Here is a 21,259-nt window from a genome sequence, read left to right as displayed (position 1 = left end):
TCGTCCACTGTCTTACCCAGAAGCGTGCGTGCGTTCGCGCTCCTGCCGAGCGTTTGTCGGGCGAAGGGGGTGGGGTAAGAGAGGGGCCACGCGACACGATCAAGTTCCTTCACCCCTCCCGTCACGAACAAGGAGGGCCCCGCGGAAGACAACAGCCCTGCTACTGGCCCGCGCCGAGAAGACAAAAGAACTGACCCTCGTTCTCTCCACCTCATCTTGCTGCGCGGCGCTCCCATTCAGAGGCCGTACTGCACGGCAGGCAGCGTGTGCTCGTAAAGGAGGAACGCGGTTAATTGGAAGGAAACAACTGGAGGGGACGACGTCGGTTCTCTGGGACCGCTCCTTCTCCCCCTCTGCCTCCTCAACGGCCCCCTTTGATACCGGGCTCGCGCTACGGATTGTCTCGTCGCGGCTCGCGTCGCGGCTTGCCTGTCGTGCGCTTTCGGGGGAACTGAGCCGGGTAGAGCGAGCTTTGTCCCCTTCGAGCTGGGGCTGGTTGTGTGTGTTTACGCGCTGTGCTGGCGGTGTGGTACACGCTGTTGCCGTCTGTCGCGGGGCTTTTTAATTGGCCGTGACACGCGCTGAATGAGTGTGAGACGGCCCGTGTCTGTGCCTATCGTGACGCGTGGCTTTTCCCAGAACACGGCTCCCCGGTTGTCTTTTTGTTTTTCTGCTTGCGTTCGCTTAGGTTATTATTTTTGGAGGGCGCCCTTCGTGCGATTGCACTGCCAATGTCGCTCACCCGAGTTGCAGTTGAAAGAAAAACGTAGTGGTAAAAGGGGGTTAGAAGTGTCACGGTTCTTCAGTGGCCGCTGGCAACAAGGACATCCTGCCAGCGCGCGACGCCATCGTCGGTGTCATTGGCATTCCGGAGACCTGTTGCACGCCGCGAGTGAAAGCCTCGTGGTGAGATGGATTTCCGGTCGGGCACGTCTCGCGTGGCATGCCTGCAGAGTTCGAGGCATTAAGTCGGCTGCCCGAACCGGACGCTTTGCCGCAGCATAAAATACATTTAATCCACTACCAGATGGAGACCGGCGAATGTGGTACGCATAGCAGATGAAGCCTGTGGCGTTTCAACTTAGCTATAGCACGGCATGATCGAACGTAGCTAAGCCTAAGCGATAGCTGCGGTTACAAGTGACGGAGCAGACGACGCGGCGTAACGACATGGTGAAAGCACGGCTTTCGTGATAACTTCAGCAGTGTAGCGATTGTGTCTTCTGTAGTTCGTCTGCAATGTGTGTACGGTAACAGATGTTACTGGCGGTTTTGCCGTATACCTTGCTTACCTGCAGCTTCATAGGCTATGTGGTCTTCCGCGATTCGCCTGAAAGGTGCGGCAGGTATCAGACAACACCGACTGTACAATGTACCGGTTATTGCGTGTTGCCTTGTACGTCAAGTCTTTGTATGTGTGTGTGTCTTTTGCAATCGTGTATTCACGTCGCCTCTCCCCCCGTGTTTTTTTTAATGTTCGCAGGCGGTTCGTCCCCGTCCGGCGTTCACCGGACCCTGGTGGCGCAGATGTCGACGCAGAAGTGGCTCGACGTGGGTGACTCGTGGACGCCCGGCACGCTTCAGCGAGAGCGCGCCGCTCTGTCCTATTCGTACCGCGTCCGTTGCCAGGAGTACTACTATGGGTCCGACTGCGCCAAGCTGTGCCGGCCGCGCGACGACAAGTTCGGCCACTACACGTGCAGCGCCTCTGGCGACGTCGTCTGCTTGCCCGGCTGGAAGGGGGACTACTGCAGTAACGGTAAGTTTCGCATCGTGTGCCCCTGCCTGCTCTATACGCGCCTGTCTTGACGCTGTGACGTTCCTTCATAGCGACAGTTGCCCATGCCGGTGCTGCGCGTTGCAGGCAACATAGAATAACGCTCTGCAAAAACGCCACCTTGCGCCGCTTTCTCGGCGGTGTTCGATATTACTAGCGGCTGTTCTATAAACTGGGGGTCTGCCAGCTTCGGCTTGCGCATGTGCAACACGTCTGCAGACGTTTTATTTCAGCCGTCTGTCCGTTTGTAAAAAAATAACTGCATGTTGGTGTTAACAGTCTGCCACTCGTTGTCGTCTGCTTTACTGGCCGGGGAAAACGGAAGGAAAACAATGGGAGCAGAAGCAGACGTCGTTCTCCGTCTAACCGCGATAACCTTGTGCGCGACGGCCTCATCGCCACCTCGCCTCGTCGCGGTCAATTTTAGAACCGCTATACTCTACGGGCCAGCCGTCAGCCGGCGATGCCAGCGGCAGGAGGAGGTGGAGGAGCGCAGGCTCGATTTTGTGGAGTCCGCCGAGCGTGAAGCCTCGATGAATGAATGAACGAAACGGGCTCGGCGCCGGATTTCCTCGGAAGACGGCCACCGGCGGCGACAGGCAGGGAGTTAGTAGAGGGGGGGCTTGGGGGGCGTGTGACGTCACGTCCGCTATTTCGTAACCCCTTTCCTCCGCGGCCCCGTCTCCCGAGTCATCCATCCAGCCGTCCGTGACAGGCATCCACCTCAGTCTCTGCTCGGGGCGCTTCCACCTCTTGTCTTTCTTCCTCTGCGCTCCGAGGGGCGGGGGAGTTTTGACACGCCTGGGGACGTCGCCTTCTATTTTCTCATTCCACCGCTCTTTCTCTCTCTCTCTCTCTCTCTCTCTAATTCGGAGTCCGGGTTGATCTTAGTCGCGTCGCGTCGCCCGAATACCTCGCAGGCACCGTGGCTCCTTTCCCAACCGCCTGCTTTAGTAACGACGGTGTGTGTGTTTGGCTTCGCGAGGTTAGTTAACCCAGGAAGTAGCCCTGGCGGCTTGCCCTTTATTGCGTTCGTTTGTATGAGCCGTTGGGAGAGATGCCTGAGCGCCGTCGTTGTACAGTGCGGTTAGCTCACGCAGTCGACGTGAAACTTTTGTCAACCGGTTATGCACTGGCACTAGGCGCAGCCGCGGGTCACGTGATTTCGTTTGCGTGATACACGGCGTGCTCTTTGACGCGCGCGGAGTGCACTTTACGCGGTTCCCGTGTCGATGTCGTGAGCGGTGAGAAAGTTTCGGATTGCGCAGTTTCCATCGTCCGAGCAGCGAGCTTTGTTTGGGACTGCGTCGTCGCGCGGTTTGTAAAGATCTCGCTAGGTAGGTGGGTTACGAGCACCAGACGACCCATTCCTCTCGACCATGATACCACTATCGGGGTATTTATTACTGCTGTATCATTTTTTTCATTCTCTTTGGTGCACGGCGGCCAAAAAAAAAAATAAATTATGGGGTTTTACGTGCCAAAACCACTTTCAGATTATGAGGCACGCCGTAGTGGAGGACTCCGGAAATTTAGACCACCTGGGGTTCTTTAACGTGTACCTAAATACACGGGTGTTTTCTCATTTCGCCCCCATCGAAATGCGGCCGCCCTGGCCGGGATTCGATCCCGCGACCTCGTGCTCAGCAGCCCAACACCATAGCCACCGAGCAACCACGGCGGGTGCACGGCGGCCAGGCGCTGACACTTTCTACTTAAAAAAAACTGTCTCGCTGCTGACCGCGTCCTGGACACGCCCTTGCCGCCTACACGTCGCCGGCGTTATTTTTCGCTCTCGCGCGACGCCGTCGACCGCTCGGCTGTTAAATGTCGCTCCGCGCGTCTTCTCGCTGGCGCTGGGACGACCTCTCGAGCGACGAAAAAGAATCGCGCCGCTCACCGTCGTCGTCCTCTCGTAGGGGGAGGCCGTGGGAACCGAGAGCGCGCCAGGCTGCTGCTTGCTGCCGCTGCTACGCGTCGTCTCCCTTCCGACGCCGCCGACGCCGAAGCGGGCGTTCGGCACCGTCGAAGCGGGAGGGGGGGTCGCCCGGAAAACCTTGACTCTTCCGATGCGGAGGCTCCGGCGGTGGTTCGCCCACGTCGTGTGTGTGTGCGCGCGAGCGCGTTGTGCCTCCATCTCGTTGTTTTCTTCGCCGCTGGTTTGGACGCCCAAGCGCGATATATGTTCCGCGCTGTTTTCGAAAGAAGCCCTGAACGCAGACGTCGTCCTCCCCCCCTTTGCGTATTTCGTGGGGCGGCGCGCTTGCATCGCGATGCGTGGCCACCTGTTATATACTGTCTTGGAAGCTGGCGCGTCATATTTCGGTCAGGTGAGAGGACCTATACGACACCTATACGGGACGCATTCCGGGACGATCACTCCCCCCCTCCCTCCCTCCCCCCATCCATCCACCGTTGTCCTTTCGGGTGTCGAGCAGACGCCGGACCCTCGCATAGTAGCGTGTCGCAGCGATATTCAGCGCTTAATGTTTGTAGCGTTGCTTTTTTTCCCCTACCCCGTTGTGTGAGTGCCAGTTGGGGAAACCTTGTTGTCCGTCACTTTTTTTTTTTTTTTTTGTCTCTCTGGGTTCGACCTGCGAGACGCGCCTACCGGCGGCGTCTCTTCGTGATGAAGCCCTCGGCTCGGCCGAAGTTGTGTCGAGTCATTGAAAGTCATTGAACGCTCCTCGTTCACTGTCAGCGTGTTTACCGTCCTGTAACGTTAGCCGTCGCCTACGTGATCCCTTCCCGTGACGAATTAAGCGGCGTGCGCGCTAAGTAACTCGCGTGCGTTATCGCGGTGAACGCGATTCCACCACATGTACCCTTCGTTGCGTGTCCTCGCGCGCCTATGTCGAATCTGTGATGGGTTTTTTTGCTTGTTTGTTTGTTTGTTTCCGTATATATGTAGGAGTCAAAGGAGAGCGAGTCGGCAAAGAACTCGGGAAAATTCGACAGTGGAACCTCCTTGCCGCTTCGGCCGTCTTGCGTGATACATTGCTTGGCGATAATTTATTCGCACCGCGTGTGGCACGGTGACGGAGCCGTCAAGCGATGCATCCGAACACTCGAACGACAAAAAAAGAACTAAATTATATAGTACCTTCGCGACGTTGTAGTGGAGGCACGAGGGATGGGTGGTCGTGGTGTCTTCGGCTCGCGCGAAAAAGGGCGGAGTTAAAACAGCCCAGTTGCGGAAAGCGAAAGGCAAAACGCGTGTGCAACCCCTCCCCTACCCCTCCCGTGTCTTTCTCTCAGCTTTTTGTTTCTTGCTATTTATTTATTTATTTATTTGGCTGGCGCATTGCCGGTTTGAAAGCTTTCTTTTCCGTCGTCGAAGGCGACTGTCGCGAAGCGAGGGCGTTACACCGCGAACACGTCGGGGTCCCGAGAGGGGGGAGGGGGGGAGGTCTGGTCGCATCGCCCCCTCCCTCCCCCTTTCCCCCCGATGTTCAGGAAAGAGGAAATGTCGGTGTCGCGATCCGTCTCCGCGACCTCGTCGTGTTGTCACTTCGGAGGTTGGATGACGTTTCTTTTTCGCGAATGCGCGCCGAGTAGGAAGGACTTCGGCTGAAACCTTGTAGCCACTGTATCTCTCCCGTGTCACGCCAGGCAGCCTGCGGGCTCGTGCCTCAACAACAACAACAACAACAAATAAGAACGTCTGCGTGAGCGAAACTCACCCCCCACCCCTTCCACCCCAGCTAGCGTGTAACGCTTATTCATTTATTTACTTATTTATTGTTTATAGTAGAAACTCGAGACACTTGTGCCTACGTGTATCATCCAGATGTTGCTTTTAATAAACCGCCTGCTCGGGTTCGCATGCATATCTGCGTGGTTGCGCGTGTCATAAGCTCGCGCGAGCACCTGGAGGTCCACGGCAACGGGGACTTAAAGGGAAGAGAACAAAAAAAAAAGAAAGAAGAAAAACAAGAAAGCAAAAAAACAAGAAAGAAAGAATTTTCAACCTTAACGGCCCGGTTTGTCGAACTCCAGGAAAAAAAAAAGCACGAGTGCTTACTTCGAAGAAAAGGAAAATGTTGAGCTGCAAGGTGTCCCGGTTTTCCTCCTCGACTGCGTAGGTTTATTCGTGAAATATTAGGCGTGGGTAAATGGTCATATGCGGAGCATAACTGGAACGGGAGGTAGAACCGCAAAGCCCGGGAGGGGCAAAAAAAAAAAGAACGCTGTTGAATGAATGCTTTCAGCTTATCGCGCAGCGTTCTTCCTTTTTCGCCTCGGCACAATGTATGCATATATATATATATATTTGCCCACATCGCCGTTGTCTCTTCCAGAGGGTCCATTAACGACGGTGTTTATATCGCCGAGCGTAAATATATACATGCGTCCGTTGAGCGGGCATCGTTCTATCGCCGAATCCAAACAATGGATTCGCCGTCCATTGAGCTTCTGCCACCGGCGCCTGTTCCTTCCCGCAAAAAAAAAAAAAAAAACGTTCTTCACTATCGGCCGAAATCACGCAGCCCCCCCCCCCCTTCCCACACACACACACACACACACACACACACCGCTCTTTAGGTTACACCCATTTCCATTGTTTCCGCGCGTACATTCATGCCGTGTCTTGGTTCAAGCTAGCTTCGAACCTGGTGCATTTTTTAAATAATATTTCTTTTTTTTTTCTCCTTAAGAGGAAGCTTTAGCTCGGGCCCAACTCCGACGCGGCCTATTCAAATACATGTAAAACGCAAAAACGTTTTTCTGAGATAACCCCTGGACCGATTTTAATGAAATTTGTTGCATTTGAGAGAGAAAGTTAAATTCTAGTGACTGTTGGAAGCGGAATTTCGATTTAGGGCTTGGATTTTGTTAAAAGGATTTTCAAAAATTCAGACGATTGAAAAAAATAGAAGAACGAAGTTTACAAGCTAATAGCTCTGCATCAAGAATAGATATCGCAATTCTGTAAACGGCATCCATTAGACCATTCAAAGCGGACAAATTTGATATGTCAGTTTACATCTTAGGTGCATTTGTTACGTCGTTTACAAAGGTTCTGCAAAAGTTGTAATTACACATCACTACATTTTTTGAGGTTCATGTGTAACATATCAATTTTGTTCGCTTTAGATGTGCTATCAGGTACAATTAACAGAATTGCGATATAATTTTTTCTTGTTGAGTTACAGAATTGTAAACTTGATAGTTTCGTTTTCTGAAAATTTGCGATTTTCGCCAAATTTTTATAAAAATTTGACGACCTAAATTGAAAATTCGAAACCAACAGTCACTAGATTTTAAGCTTTTATTTCAAATGCAGCAAGCCCCGTCAAATTTGGTGCAGTGGTTGCCGAGAAAAACGAATTCTCCTTTTACATGTATTTAGATAGGAGCACCCGAGCTAAAGCTTCCTCTTAACGCAAGTGCTCGTGGATTCTGCTTGGCCATTGACTAGTGGAGCTCGCGTAGCCTATAGCGGATGGCTGGCTACAAAACTGCCGGTTCTTTTTCTTCTTTTCTTCGTTTTACAACGCATACTTAGCAGACGGGCAGGCGCGAAGAAATGTAGCAGACGACGCGGCGAAAAAGATAAAAGCAGACGACGCGGCAAAGAAAAGAAAATGCAATAACGCAGGTACGCGCGCGCCCAGTGTTGAAAACAAAAGACAACAAAAAAGCGAACGTATTTTCGGGTCAGCATTGCCCGCATTTTTCGATATATAGCGCAGTCGGGTGCAAAGAACCGAAAACGCGAGAAATAAAATAAAAAACAAATATGAAATTGACGGCGATACGTTTCCATTGTCCGCTCGTTCGTACTCGCACCTTCAGACACGCGTGTAGTGGTGTGGAGCCGAGCTGCTGCTTGCCTGCGATGGCGAAAAAGAAGGCGGGCGCGTTAACGTCGACACTCCGGCGCTGACTCCCTTTTTATTTCCTTTTATTCTTTTCTCTCTCCCGCGACTCTTGTTGTTGTGTACCGGCGCTGGCGTGCCTTTCTGACTCCTTCGTTTCGTTGTTTTGACTCCTTTCCCGCGCTCGGCGTCGCAGGCGCTACCGTGTGTTTTCCTCCTCCGCTCGGAGCACAGTCGTGGTGTCCGTTTTGCTTTGTTGCTGCCCCCCCTGCACCCCCCCCCGCATTTTCTTTTTCTTTTCCTTACAGCTGGCCTTTTCAGAACATGTTTCAGGTTTTTTTTTTTTTCTTTCGCTTCGAGCTCTTTTACTCGTCCGTGGGGGTGGTAGTGGGGGGGAAGGGGGGGGGGCATACCGCGCGCGTAACTGCGCCGTGAGTAGGCGCGTTCCCATGCCAGTGTTGGCTGCGTTATACGGCGCGGCGATGATGACCGGAGTTCTCTTTGCTGGCCAGCGGGCGGTCCTTACGCGCACCCGCCGAGCAGTGCTTAGCTTTTACTCGTTTTTTTTATTTTTTTGGTGTTTCGCGGCATTTTTTTTTTTTCGCTGTTGTTCCTCCTCCTAGCGTTTCCCTTATCCTCGGTTATAGCCGAGAAAGGTGTGACCGGACAGGTAGCCAGCAAGCAGGTCGATCTTTCTTTTTTTTTCTTTTCTGTAGGCGTGCTGCTTGACGGTAGGGGGAAGAGGGAAATTCCCGTGCGAACTTCGCAACGTTCGCGCGGTCTCTTTTATTTTTTCATTTTTTTAGAAGGCGGAGTCGTCGTGTTGGGGCGTTCTCTCTCTCTCTCTCTCTATCGTGTTTTGTTTTTGCGTAATTTGGGCATATACCTTCTCTTTTATGTTATATATAGTTCCAATGACAGCTTTAACTTGTATTCATCATTTTCGTTTGAGTGAATGTAAACTGGTGTCTCAGATTGATGAAGCAGTCCGTAGTGTATGAGGGTTGTCGGTGTAAGGCATGCGGGTCTCTCGTTTGTCGGGAAAATGTCCGATTCACGCGAACGGGCCCCGACTTCAGTGCACGTTCACGGCGCATGCCTAGCCACCCCCATGCCGGTGTCATGGCGCTATTGCTTGCCGCCTTTTCGGACTGTACTGGGGGGCTATCGAAAACGTCGAACTTTCCCGATGAATATTACGGGGAAATTCAGACGGGTGCGTCTCCACAAACCCGCTCGTAATATACCGTAGAATCCTTCTGTTCTCGCCTCCCTGCCTCTTGACCGCGACGGTGAAGCGTGTTTGTTTATCGTGTTACGAACTCGACATTCATCTATAGTTGCCCGCAACCGGGTCTACATGGGACTAGTACAACCAGCGGCATTCCTTGCGGCATAGCTGTGGGGGAGGCCGGAGGTGACAGGACCCTGGAGAAAGGGCGAGCGGCTCTCTTGAGCCCGCAAAAAGAAAAGGGATTGCGTTGTCTTCGTTGCCTACCCCCCCATCCCTCCGCTCCCCCCCCCCCCTCCCACGTCCCGTTTCGTCATCTCCTCCTGGAGTCGTGCCGGGCCTCCTTCGCTGGCTCGGCGCGCGCGGTATTTAAGCGTTTCCGTTCACACGGTCCTCCGAAGCAGTCCGACTTTGGAATCGCTCGCGCCTGTCTCGCCCAACCTTGCGTGTACTGCTATGACCCGTACGCTTCGACGTTGGCTTCTGGCGATTACTGTAGCGCGCAGGCCAAGATTACTGTATCACGGACAGGGCAGGTTCGGGAGGCGACGACGCCTGGCGCTGACTACACTCGTGGACGACTAACTTTTTTTTCCCGTGGATTGAGGAGAAGCTACAGTGGGCGCAGCTTGTAACGTTGAGACAGCGCCGCAAGTAGTCTCCGGCAGAATTTGACGGCCCATTCTCGTTTTCGGTTCGTCGGAGTTACCGCGACACCCGAAACAGCCGCGACGGTTTTCCGTTTGAGAGAAAAAAAAGTAAGAACGAAAGAAAGCGCGAAAGGTGCAAAGGAAGTATTGAAATGTAAAGCCGAACGTGCCTCGTTTTAATGTCTACGCGATGTGCCAAATGATGTGCTTCCTGCTCGCCTGCCCCGAACAAACGTGAATAAGGGTGTGTGTGTGTGTGTGCGTGTGTGGCCGACTTCAGGAGCGCGCGCGGTTTCCCTCGCGGCGTTTACTTCATTCCGTCTACGTGGCCAAGCGCTGGCCTCACTTTGCAGGGAACGTTTGTTAACGAACTGTCCTCTCGGCCTGGCCGGCGAATTTAGTAGCCGCATAGTCCCGATTCAGTGCCCCGGGGCCCTCGCTGCGTCCACCGCATTCCTTCCAAAAGTGGAAGCCTGTCGAGGCTGTGTAGCGGTGTCTATAAGCGCGCCGGTGTGCTGCTCGTTTGCGGGCGGTTCAGTAGCTCACCAGGTAGCCGACCCGCGGGGGTCGAGGGAGGTGCACTTACACGCCGGACAGGGTATAAGTGCAAGGTTTGTAAGGCGGGAGGGGGGGGGGGGCGTTTTCGGGGGAGCGGGGGTGGAGGGGGGTATCCCTCCGAGTGCCGCGCTGTTACCGGTATAATCACCCCCGGGGCGAGCAGCAAAAGGATCGTCTTTTTAGCTTCCTAAATGCCGCCCGCGCGCCCACCGAAAGAAAAGAAGAAAAAAAAAATCTTCGTCTCCTTTCGTTTCTCCCGGTCGTCCCCACCTTCCTCTCCAATCAGGTTGTGTACCGCGGCTTGTGTTGCTTTTTGTGTAGCCTCTCTTCTTTCATTCTTTTCTTTTTTTTATTTGCAACGCGTACGTATCCGTACGTTTTCTCAGCTACGCGCTTTACCGGGGGAAAGCACGCTTGTCCGCCGTGCTGTGGCCCATCTTTTTTGGAAGGAAGCCTGGCCGCTGCTCATTTCGGGAGCTTAACCTTTCTGCCGACCCTGCGCGGAAGGCACACACGACTTGCTTCTTTTTCGATGCATACTTGTAGTCGGTGTCGACGATTTCTTTTTTTAATTTCCGGCTCAGTGCCACTTAAAGTAAAGTTTCGCTGCCCCGCTTTCTCCATCCAGCGCGCCTCTGGAGTGCACACCGAAAGAGGAATTCAGAAGCAGCGGTTTTCTCTCGCTGGCTGAGTGAGTGAGTGAGCGGGCTCTCGGAATCGCACCTCACGGCAGGGAGGGGGGGGGGGGGGGGGGAAAGCCCCTTGCCGTGCAGCAAACGACATTTGTCGTTGCCGGGTGACCTGTGTCTGTGCGTGCGAAGCGCTCCCTGTTTGCAGTGACCGGGGAGAGAGAGCCATTCCTGCGCACATCCGTCCGGTCGTCATCGGATCGACGCGCTCGCAGGTCCGCGGTGGCCGTATACGGTCCCGCGCGTCTCCTCCGCCCCAATGCACTTTGGGCTCGCACGCGCGCGATTACGCGGGCAGTAGCGGGTGGAGGGAGACAGGGAAGGGGGGGTCGAACCCTCCAACTCCAGTAGTAGTAGAACTACTACTTTTAGTAAAAACTAGAAAAAGAAAATAAAGGAAGAGGTGCCGTGTCCAAGGGACGGCAACGATTCTCGGCTCTCTCGCTCGCGCACGCTCCACCTTTCTCTGGTCGTCTTTTGTTGCCGCGCATCATTAGGCCGTTCCGTCGCTTGCTGCAGCGAAAGTTCGAACGCCGTTGTCCCGTCGTGTTCGGGTGGGAGGAGGGGGCGGCGGTGGGTGCCGTACGCGCTCTTCTGTCCGCGCTGCTGCAAGTTTCGCATCTCCGTCGCCGTCGTGTTTGCTTCCCCTTCCCTTCACCCTTCCCCTCTCTCCGCTGCCTCGCCAGCTAATGCTGCAACGAGCGTGCGGGCGCGCGTGAGCTGTGGCAAATCGCGTTGGTCTGGCTTATACCGTGCAGGATCTGTGTGCGTGCGTGTTTGTGTGTGTGTGTGTGTGTGTGTGTGTTGTCGGTCGTTTCCTTCCTCGTGCAGTGTTTCGCTCGCCGTCAAAGCTCCACGGTGTTTTCGCGTGGCTTGGAGCTTTCTTCACCTCCGTCAAGGACGTTTCGTGTTGACTTTGAGTTTGGAGCATACTGTGGAGTTTTCCCCCCGGCTTCTGGCCCGTTCAGCGAGTTTTAAAGGCTGCTGGCCCGTCACGAAATGGACTGAGCCCTCCACCCCCTCTCTTACTCACAATCCCTAACATGGCAGTACTGATCCTTTCGATAACCGTTGGCTGTTTCGATACGTTGGCTGTTACGCTGCACGCGGTACCGCGAATACGTGCCATTTGAGGGCCTTTTCTGACGTCCTTTCCCGGACAGTGTTCGACCGTGTCTTAACTCTGTCGCCTATATTGCCCTCCGTGGCAATCATCAGGCTTCAGTGCAGTAGCTCAACTATGTCTCTCGTCTGTTGTGCAGCGATCTGCCTGAAGGGTTGCAAGGAGCCCCAGGGCGACTGCGACCGTCCCAACGAGTGCAAGTGCCGCATCGGCTGGGAGGGCCCGCTGTGCGACCGGTGCGTCCGCTACCCGGGCTGCCTCCACGGCACCTGCTCGCAGCCCTGGCAGTGCAACTGCGACGAAGGCTGGGGCGGCCTCTTCTGCAACCAGGACCTCAACTACTGCACCAACAACCGGCCCTGCCGACACGGGGGCACCTGCACCAACACGGGCCAGGGATCGTACACCTGCTCGTGCCTGCCCGGGTACGCCGGTACCGACTGCGAGCTCGTCCAGGACCCCTGCCTGGCGTCGCCCTGTCAGAACGGGGGCATCTGCCGCGCGACGGACGCCACGGCGACCTCCGCCCCCGGCTACACGTGCAGCTGCCCCCCGGGACTCGGTGGTCGCCACTGCGAGGTCCCGCGCAGCGCCTGCGACTCGGAACCGTGCGCCAACGGGGCCAGCTGTCGCGAGGCGCCGGACACGTCGCACGGGTACCGGTGCCTGTGCCCGGACGCGTTCGCCGGGGACCGGTGCGAGGTGCAGAGGGACCCGTGCGAGCCGTCGCCCTGCGCCAACGGTGAGTGTTTCACGCCGTGTACCATTGGCGGCAGCCCGACCGGGCTAGCACCGAAGCTTTTAACTCGTCTGTCCTGGCTCGTTCCGTGGATCGGGTTATTGTCCTCCATAGGTAGATTTGATGCGAGTCTTTAAGGTGCCCCATGAAATCTGTGCAAGTTATCAGAGTCGAGTTTAAATCCCGGCCCAGGTACTTCTAGTAAATGGGCTCTGCCCAACTGGTAGAACATCATTATATTATCACACAGCGGTGCTCCTTTGTTCTCTTTCGCGGAGACTCGACGTGTACTGACGTCCTCCTCTCCTTTTCCCTCAACCAGGCGGCACGTGCGTGACTCTGTCGGACGGCAACGCCGGTGGCGTCGGCAACCAGCACCGGTTCCGGTGCGAGTGCCGACCGGGCTTCGAGGGACCCCTGTGCCAGACCAACGTCGACGACTGCGTCTCGAACCCGTGCCTGAACGGCGCCTCGTGCCTGGACGGCGCCGACAGCTTCCGCTGCCTCTGCCGGCCGGGCTTCGTGGGCCGGCTGTGCGACCACGACGTGGACGACTGCCTCACCTACCCGTGCGCCAACGGGGGCCGCTGCGTGGACCTCGTGAACGACTTCGCCTGCAACTGCCCCGCGGGCTTCTCGGGCAAGGACTGCTCGGTCAACCTGGACGAGTGCGCCTCGTCGCCGTGCCTCAACGGCGGGGTCTGCGTCGACCTGGCGGGCCGGTTCGAGTGCCGCTGCCTGAACGACTTCGGCGGGGACCGCTGCGAGCACCGGCCCCCGGCGCTCGCGCCCAGGGTCGCCGTGGTGCCGCCGTCGCCCGGCAGGTCGTCGGCCAGGCGGGGCGGCGAGGACGTCGGCCGCCACGACCTCCTCACGAGGGACAGCCGGGGCCGGAGTGCGGAGGAGGCGCTCTCGGGCGTCCAGCTGGCTCTCATCGTGACGGCCTCGGTGGCCGTCCCGCTAATCGCCCTCGTCGCGGCGCTGCTGATCGTGTGCCAGCGGCGACGCTGGAAGGAGCGACGCGACGCCGAGGCCGCCCGGCGCCAGAACGAACGCAACGCGGTGCAGCACCACGGCATGAACAACAAGGGCGCCGGCGGCAAGGCTCCGCCGCCCATGGTGGTCGTCAATGCGCTGGTGGAGAAGCCCCTTCAGAAGAAGGCCAACGGGGACAACAACGTCGCGTCGTCGTCAACCTCGGCGCCGCCCCCAGCCGGCGTGGCCAAGGTGCTCAACGTGGATGCGAGGGCACAGAGCAAGCTCTCGCTCGACACCGATGCCACTCCAGAAGGAGTGTATGCGAGCACGAGGACTCTGAACAGGCTCTATCAAGAGCCAGGTGGTGGCATTGAGGGTAGTGCAACGGTGGCAGTGCAGCATGTCCTGGATCGTGCTTCGCTGCGTGGCTCCTCGCCCAAAAGGTGAGCGTTGACTCTCCATGTGCACTACTGTGATGATGTTTACACCAGAGATTAAGATTCTGAAGCATAGTCAAGCTATAGCCCGTAAAAGAAAAGAGTGATGCACATCTTAGTAGTACCTTGTATTTCAGTTCTTATGAGTCAAGCTGTACAATATTCATTCTGCATGCGTTACCATATACCACAGCTTATATTGTCAGTAGCCTAAGACCACAACTGAGAATCGTGTCTTACCTCTGTCTCTTCTTTTTCTCCTGCAGCTGTGATTCAAGAGTGGTGGATAGCACTGTAGTCGAAGAGGATGACATTGCGTCAGCCAAGGAGCAGCTGCAGCAACAGTTGCCTGAGCCCCAACCAGTCACGGGCGGCAATAATGCGGTGTACGTGATAGAGGACCACTATCGGGACGAAAACCTGCTTGCGACAGAAGTGTGAGACTTCTCTAAGTGCCACACAGGTGGCGCCCTACTGACATTGTGCACAGTGTGATTGGCCGCGCTTCCCTGCCACTGATGACATTGAAAAGGCGCTGCCTCACCGCCACCACCCTTGGGCAGCTTCGGCGCAGGCCAGGTGCGGGACGTGATGTTACCGTGCCCATCGTCGCCACGTGACCATGACGTCACGAGTCGTCGACCCCGCGTCACTGACGCCACGCGCCGTCATCGTCACGTGACTGTCCACGTACCGTCTCCAATCATCGATATGGGGCAGCATCTGTTCAAAAGTGCCACATGTGCTGTCGTCAACACTGCCTGTGACGTTGCAAGTGACGTTTTGTGACCTCAGTGCGCGCGCATCCTTTCCCTGTGCTGCTAGAGGAAGAAGAAAAGGTGGCGACAGAGAAAGGGGTCGTCACGTGTGGGACTATAAAAAGATGCGTGACGGTTTATACCACCACCGCGACCTCACAACCAAAATAGTCATCCAGAGTTTTTTTTTTTCTCATTTTTTTCATTATTAATATAAATGCTTCCCAAGCGTGGAGAGTTGCTGTCTGCAGACTGAATGCGAGAGGACTTTTGGACGTGTGTGCGGAACACTTTTTGTGATCACGTGCCTACTACATGTGACTGTTACGGTTCACTAGAAATACCAGCTCACCACCTCATCGTCAGCTACAAAAAGGGCCTTCCCAGCATTGTCATCACTCATGGATCCAAAGAGCTTGTTCTATATTCCCCCGTCGCCTCTGGTGCGTTTGACACACACTGCGAAGCTACAGACTTTTTATTTCAAAATCTGTCGGGGCGCAATTGCAGCGGGCAGGGTGTGTGTGTGTGTCCACCGTCTGCTTTGCATGTTCCGGTAGAGTCCTAAGAAACCGTCTGGGTATTTCCGCCATTTTCTTGTTTCATGCATTTTCCTTTTTTGTCATGTTTACGGCTTGTTGATTAATTTTATTATTCCTTCTTTTCACACCTCTATGACTCAGCCAAGTCCTTAGAGCTTTTTAAGCACCTATCAGGAAAAAGGAGTGTTTATTTTGTTTTAATTTCTCATAACGTTATTTGCGCAATGCAACAACTCTGGATTGAGATAAACACACAGCTCATCCACGTTTGCATCCTAGTTTTAATTGCCATTGTCTCCCTATCAGAGAGCGACAATACTACAAATGTGTAATTTGTGGCCTGTAATTAGATTCTTGATATACTCGCAAAGATTTCAATCCAGATACAAGTTTAAGTGCAGTCTCTCACAGAGTGTGCCTCCTATCCCGTCCTGAGCATATGCATATGGTTGTCTGTGCCTTTGGTCTCAATTGTCTGGTCATTTTCTTCTGCCCATGTCCTTTATATTATCATTTTTTGTTGCTGTTGCCTGTTGAGCATTGCACTTCTTTCATCAACGTACTTGTGATCATATTCTTGCAGACCATGCTTCAATCCCTTAAATGTTTTGCTCTACTGTTCATTTTGTTTCCTAATTTATTATATTGCATTAGAGCAGTGGCACTTAGAGGTGTTGAAGACACTGTGTCTACGAATAACTCTTCTTGCTCCCTGAACAGTTAAATCTGACAGTACCACTAAAGGCATTGCTGCAGCCTTTTGTAGCAGTTGCAAAAGTCTGCGAGCTCTTAAACTTCTCTCGCTGCCTTCTTCACAGAAGCACTCGAGTTGATGCAGTCAGTCTCCGTGCTCTTCGACCGCTGCAACCTTTAAAAAAAGAAAAAAAAAAGAACTCGTTATTGTTATTGTATTGTTTCCAGCAGCATGCGCATTCCGTGCCTGTCGCAGCAGTTCCATTTTTTCCCCCTTGATGTTCCATGCCTCGTTTCTCAGTACCTCATCACAGCTTGTCTCTAGCTGTTCCCCTCCTGTTCCTGTCTGTTGTCCGGTTCGCGTTTTCCTGCAGTTTGTATCGATCATATGAGCTTTGTAACGGGGCAACAGCGGACTTGTCCAAAGGTGGTGTCCTTTGTAGCATCCGTCCTCGCACCCCTGCCTTATTCTGCTTCTTTCATCTCGTACCATTGCTGTCGACTTATTTTTTTGCTTATTTCAGTATTATTGGCATTACTGCAGCGTCAAATCAAAGCAACGAAAAAAGAAATTGTGTGCAAATATTAATATAAAGATGCGATCGTGTCCACCCTGCCAGAGTTAACTGTCATCGTTTTCATATATGATATGTCGGAAAGGTCTTTAATCACATCGCGTCTCGAACCACCTTGCAGAATAGAAGCTTGCCCACGGATTCATGTATTCAGTCATGTACTGTGGCTGAACTTAGAATGATTTCACTGTTATTGGGCAGCACACTGCTGTCACGTAATAGCGTTAATGTGAAACTTTTGAAAAAGCGAAGAGGTTCATATACTACGCAACCCCAACACTATGTCGCCTACTTCACGGGAAAAAAAGTTCAGGGCGTGGTTTCCTCTAGATGATGTTCTGTTTTTCCTCTCCTTTTGTCTTCCTTTTTATTTATTTTAAAATGAGATGTTTAAGTGCCGCTCGCGTAACCTCCAAGTAGGGAGGTCTCGCACAGCCAAGGGCGACCGACCTGTACCACAAATAGTATTAATAACTGTTTAGTTGTTTGTGCTCACATCGTTTCTTTACGCAAGGTTTACTATCGTGGCCGCAGGGACGCTTTGTTCGGTTCGCATTCGCAGCATGTCGAGATCAGTGAACCGAGCTCTTTTGCTGCAGTCGTTTAGTTGGCCCAGAAACATTTTGCGCCGACTGATGCGTAGCGAGTAGCTTCGAATAGCCTGCGTACTTGAGTATGCGCGAATTTTTGAGCGCGCCAATCCGTGATATGCCAGACTGTACTAGCCACATAATATCGTTCCCGTAGCGCTTGGCGGGAAAGGGGTGTTTCTCTCTGCAGTTACCCCTTTCTCGGTGTATTTTTTTTACACGCGTCTTTCTTTTTTCTCACTGCTATCTGCATCAGGTGCTTTCTCGCGGTTTTTTTCTTTCCCTACTGTGCTGGGGTTACCTCGAAAATTCGCTTCGTCGAACTTGCAGGTGTCGATTAATTTATCTCTTGGGGTGTAAAAAATTACTGCCGCTTTTTGCACGGTGTCCATTCTGACTCCCTTTGGTGCAGAGGTGTACGGCTAGGCCTGCGGCGAAGCTAGCGTCCAAAGGGCGAGCGCAAGTATTCCTTGCGTGGATGAAGCGAACGTGGTACGATGAGTCAAGTCTAATGGTTTTTTAGAAGAAAAAAAAAGATGGCTGTTATGTCATTACCAGGGAGCCATAGTCGACCGTGTATATGTGTATCTGTCTATTCGTCGCAGACGATTGTTTCTCGCACGGGTGTGAGAGTGTTTTTCTTTCGTTCGAGATATTATGCATGTGTCTGTGAAATCGCATTCACGTCTTTCTCTCTCTCTTTTTTTTATTCTCGTTCGTGCGTAGTCGCGAGGTCATTTCCTGTGTAAGCTCTGTTTATGGCCCCTCCCCTTGCCTCCTGTGCTATGTCACGCGGTTGTCTCTGTACAGCGTGCCCCAACATAATTTATGAATATCTGTAATATTTCATTTTTTAAGAATATGCGAAGAGTCCTGTACATATGTATATTTATGAAGTACCTTAGGTGTTACAAGATGCAAATGAAAGAATACCCAATCTCCCCCTTCCCCTTTCGAACGCCTGCCATTACCTGGCTGTACATATGCCTTCGACAAAGAACGAAGCGATGAAAAGAAAGCGTGAAAAGAGAAAAACAACGCATTCAATAAATGCAGAGTCGTTATTTTTGCACTGGAAAAAAAACTTTGTCTCTTGTGTGTTTCTCGCTTTCGGCCTGCGTGCTTGGCCTTCAAGTGGGCCGCACGGTGATACAAGACTAACGCGCCGACTTATAAGCCAGTAACGCTGCAAAAGCGACGGGAATGCACGGCTTGCTGCTGGCTTACGTGTTTCGGTCATTTCAGACACGGGAATGAGTGTCACAAATGCATGAAACACTGCTGTCTTCCTTATTGGCTTTGTTGTGTTGATGGCCAGTGAGAAGTTAACTACACGGACCAGCTCAGAAGAAATCTTCATTGAACTCCGGAACGCCGGTTTGGGTGCTTGGAAGCAACACGGCTCCATACAAGGGTACATGTCAAGCCAAGCATTGTCAGCATCAGTGCCACTGTTAACAGTACGAGTTGCTTCTCCGCCTGGCTTGGAACTCCGTATGTCGTTACAACGTACCCATAGCGACAAGTCGTAGTAGTCAGTAACAAAACCCTGTGGCACGAGCCACCATTACGCTTCGAGCTACGCATATGGCTACCATGGCAACAGGGCACCCATAGCAACATGTCGTCGTATCCAGTCATAAAACGGCATTGCTAAGGCAACCCGGTTGCGAATTTCGCATGTGGTTACCATGACAACGCGTTACCCATAACGACAAGCCGTAGCAGCCAGTAGTAAAGTACTATTGCAAACGCGACCCGGCTTCGAACCAGGCTTGTGTTTAGCATGACAACCAGGTATCATAATGACAGGTCATAGCAGCTAGCCATCAAACGACATTGCAAGGAGAAGCCGGCTTTGAACTAAGTATATCGGTTACTATGGTAGCGAAGTATCCATCCATACCAGCCAGTCGTGAAACTTAATTGCCGAGGCCACCTGGCTCCCAAGTGTGCACATGGTTGTCAAGGCAACAATGCATCCGTAGTGATGATGAAAGTACTACTCATGCAGACAGTTCGAAATCAATCCAAAATTATAACCAGTTTTCTAAGTATGAATATGACGCTGCGCAGTTTCCAAATTGGCTACAAAATTGCTCACACCTCTGTACGGCGTCCCGCTGAGCCAAAGTATAGTTGTGATGGCGCCGAATTTTCGTTAGGCGGTCCAGTTTATCGATAAGCAAAGGCTACATTACATTCTAAAGGAAGCAAACACGAATACCCCCGTATGCAGAAATGCAACTTAAGTCGAAGCACATGCTTGACTTGATTTAGATGACGCCTGGCGTTAACGTGCCCGTAAACGCTCACTGCGTTTCTTTCGGCGCGTTCCCCATAGGCGTCACTCGGATCAAGTCAAGCATGGGCTTCAACTTAAGTTGCATTTCTGCATACGAAGGTAAGAGCGATTAGGGCTGACTTTTCGGCCACTTAGCTTGACCTAATGTGAACGCACTAGCCCTAATAAAACGCAGATGACAATAAGCAGTAAGTTTACCTCGGGAACTATATATAGATACGTGGGAATGGAGAAATCGTTTTGCTGGGCTTACACTGCATCGAGTTTGATGAGGTTTGGTGCATTTAAAAGAAATAGTTAGTCCACCGACTGAGTTGGAATTATTTTTTTTTTTAGCCCGTCAGTTCTCTTTCACAGAAGTAGTTAGTAATCACAAAACCTTTAAGCTTCAACTTTACTACTACAACTCGAGTCAAAAGAGAGTTTTAGAATAGCGGCCCCAAACGTTTTGGGGCCCCAAAGAAATAGCGTCGAAGCCACTGCGCATGCGCAAGACGCAAACTGCCTTTGGGTTTTGCGTTGGGAACGCTATTTCACCGATTTAGCGGGAGCCCAAATAGCGGCCCCAAAAGTTTTGCGTCGGCAAACATGGCGGCGCCCATCGAAGCGACGGCTCTAACCTAGCACCAAACTGGGTTCGATTCGCGGTAACGCGTGAAGTTCGCAAGCTAGGAGAAGTGACTGCGGTTATCGCTTTCCCTCAACTAGCGTGTGTTATGAATATTGACTCATTAGACGCCGCTGATTTTGAATTCATTTGTGGATTTTATGGCTCGTAGGCCTAACACGGCTAAGCTTGGCTGGTGAAGGCTAGTAATGTTGGTTTGCTCAAAACTAAGCGCAACTAACTGTTTGCTGCTTACAGAATAACTTCTAAATTGTAATTAAATGCGAATACACGAAAGCCAAAATTACTATTCCTATCATAAAATGGTATATATTTTATTTATTATCTCTAATAGCTTTTCTTTGACGCCGTAGTGGCGCTGTCAGCGCAAGACGCTATCCGCAAACGTAAAACCCTATTCTAAAACTCTTCACTCCTACGTGCCATAACGCTAACACCCGCAAAGCTCTTTGGGGCCCCAAACTATTGGGGCCCCTACACTAAAACTCCCCAAAAACGACAGCTCAATTCCGTAAAGTACGCTATACTGAGACGTCTAAAGGGGACAAGCATTTCATGGTTCTTAAATTTCGGGATGGCTGGCTCATTATTATTAATTTCTTGCGTGAAGTTTCACACTATAATTACTACAGGGAACTCTGATGGTAATGTCTACGGTAGCTGCAATGGGGGCGGTTGTACCGGCATTAGAATTATGGGAAGTATATAGATATGCCTCAACTTCGTCCTTCTGGCTTCGAACGGTTCCATGACATTGTAAACTCGACGTTTTGAACAATGCACTGCCCGATAAATAATTAAGTAACCAATAGTAAAATTGTCTGACGGTAGGGTTCCAACACAGCACCTCTATAGTACAGAAGCCCGAGATTGAAACCATTTCGCCACGAACGCATGCATCGACAAGCGATCTGAAACGCCTTTGTGAATTTATCGCGGGCATATCAGTGCCTTGAGACGCTTGGCGAGTTACGATTTGGCCACCTCGACAAGCGCAATCGTTGCAATTAGTTGCAATGGTGCGTGTTTGCAGCGTCTTCTGCACTGAAATTTACCACAATGAAGGCATATAAAGCGCAATAAACAAAGCCACAAGAACGTCCGAATCCACAAGCACGAAGATCAGACAAATCCGTGTACTTGCCATCATTCGCATGGAGGGTC

General features: G+C 52.5%; 1 protein-coding gene across 5 annotated transcripts in view; it reads left to right on the top strand.

The window, feature by feature from the left end:
• The window catches only part of Delta (neurogenic locus protein delta), a 281,198-nt gene extending 265,257 nt beyond the window's left edge, over positions 1–15,941 (top strand). For all 5 annotated transcript variants that reach the window (XM_070527498.1, XM_070527499.1, XM_070527496.1 and 2 more), the window contains 4 exons: positions 1,484–1,759; positions 11,990–12,592; positions 12,912–14,010; positions 14,271–15,941. In XM_070527498.1, coding sequence (XP_070383599.1) covers positions 1,484–1,759; positions 11,990–12,592; positions 12,912–14,010; positions 14,271–14,445 — 2,153 coding nt within the window. In that variant the 3' untranslated portion in view covers positions 14,446–15,941. The remainder of the gene's footprint in view (positions 1–1,483; positions 1,760–11,989; positions 12,593–12,911; positions 14,011–14,270) is intronic.
• The last annotated feature ends 5,318 nt before the right edge of the window (positions 15,942–21,259 follow it).

This window comes from Dermacentor albipictus, chromosome 10 (assembly GCF_038994185.2).
Source record: "Dermacentor albipictus isolate Rhodes 1998 colony chromosome 10, USDA_Dalb.pri_finalv2, whole genome shotgun sequence".
NCBI classification, from domain to species: domain Eukaryota; kingdom Metazoa; phylum Arthropoda; class Arachnida; order Ixodida; family Ixodidae; genus Dermacentor; species Dermacentor albipictus.
This window is presented reverse-complemented; position numbering and strand designations above follow the sequence as displayed.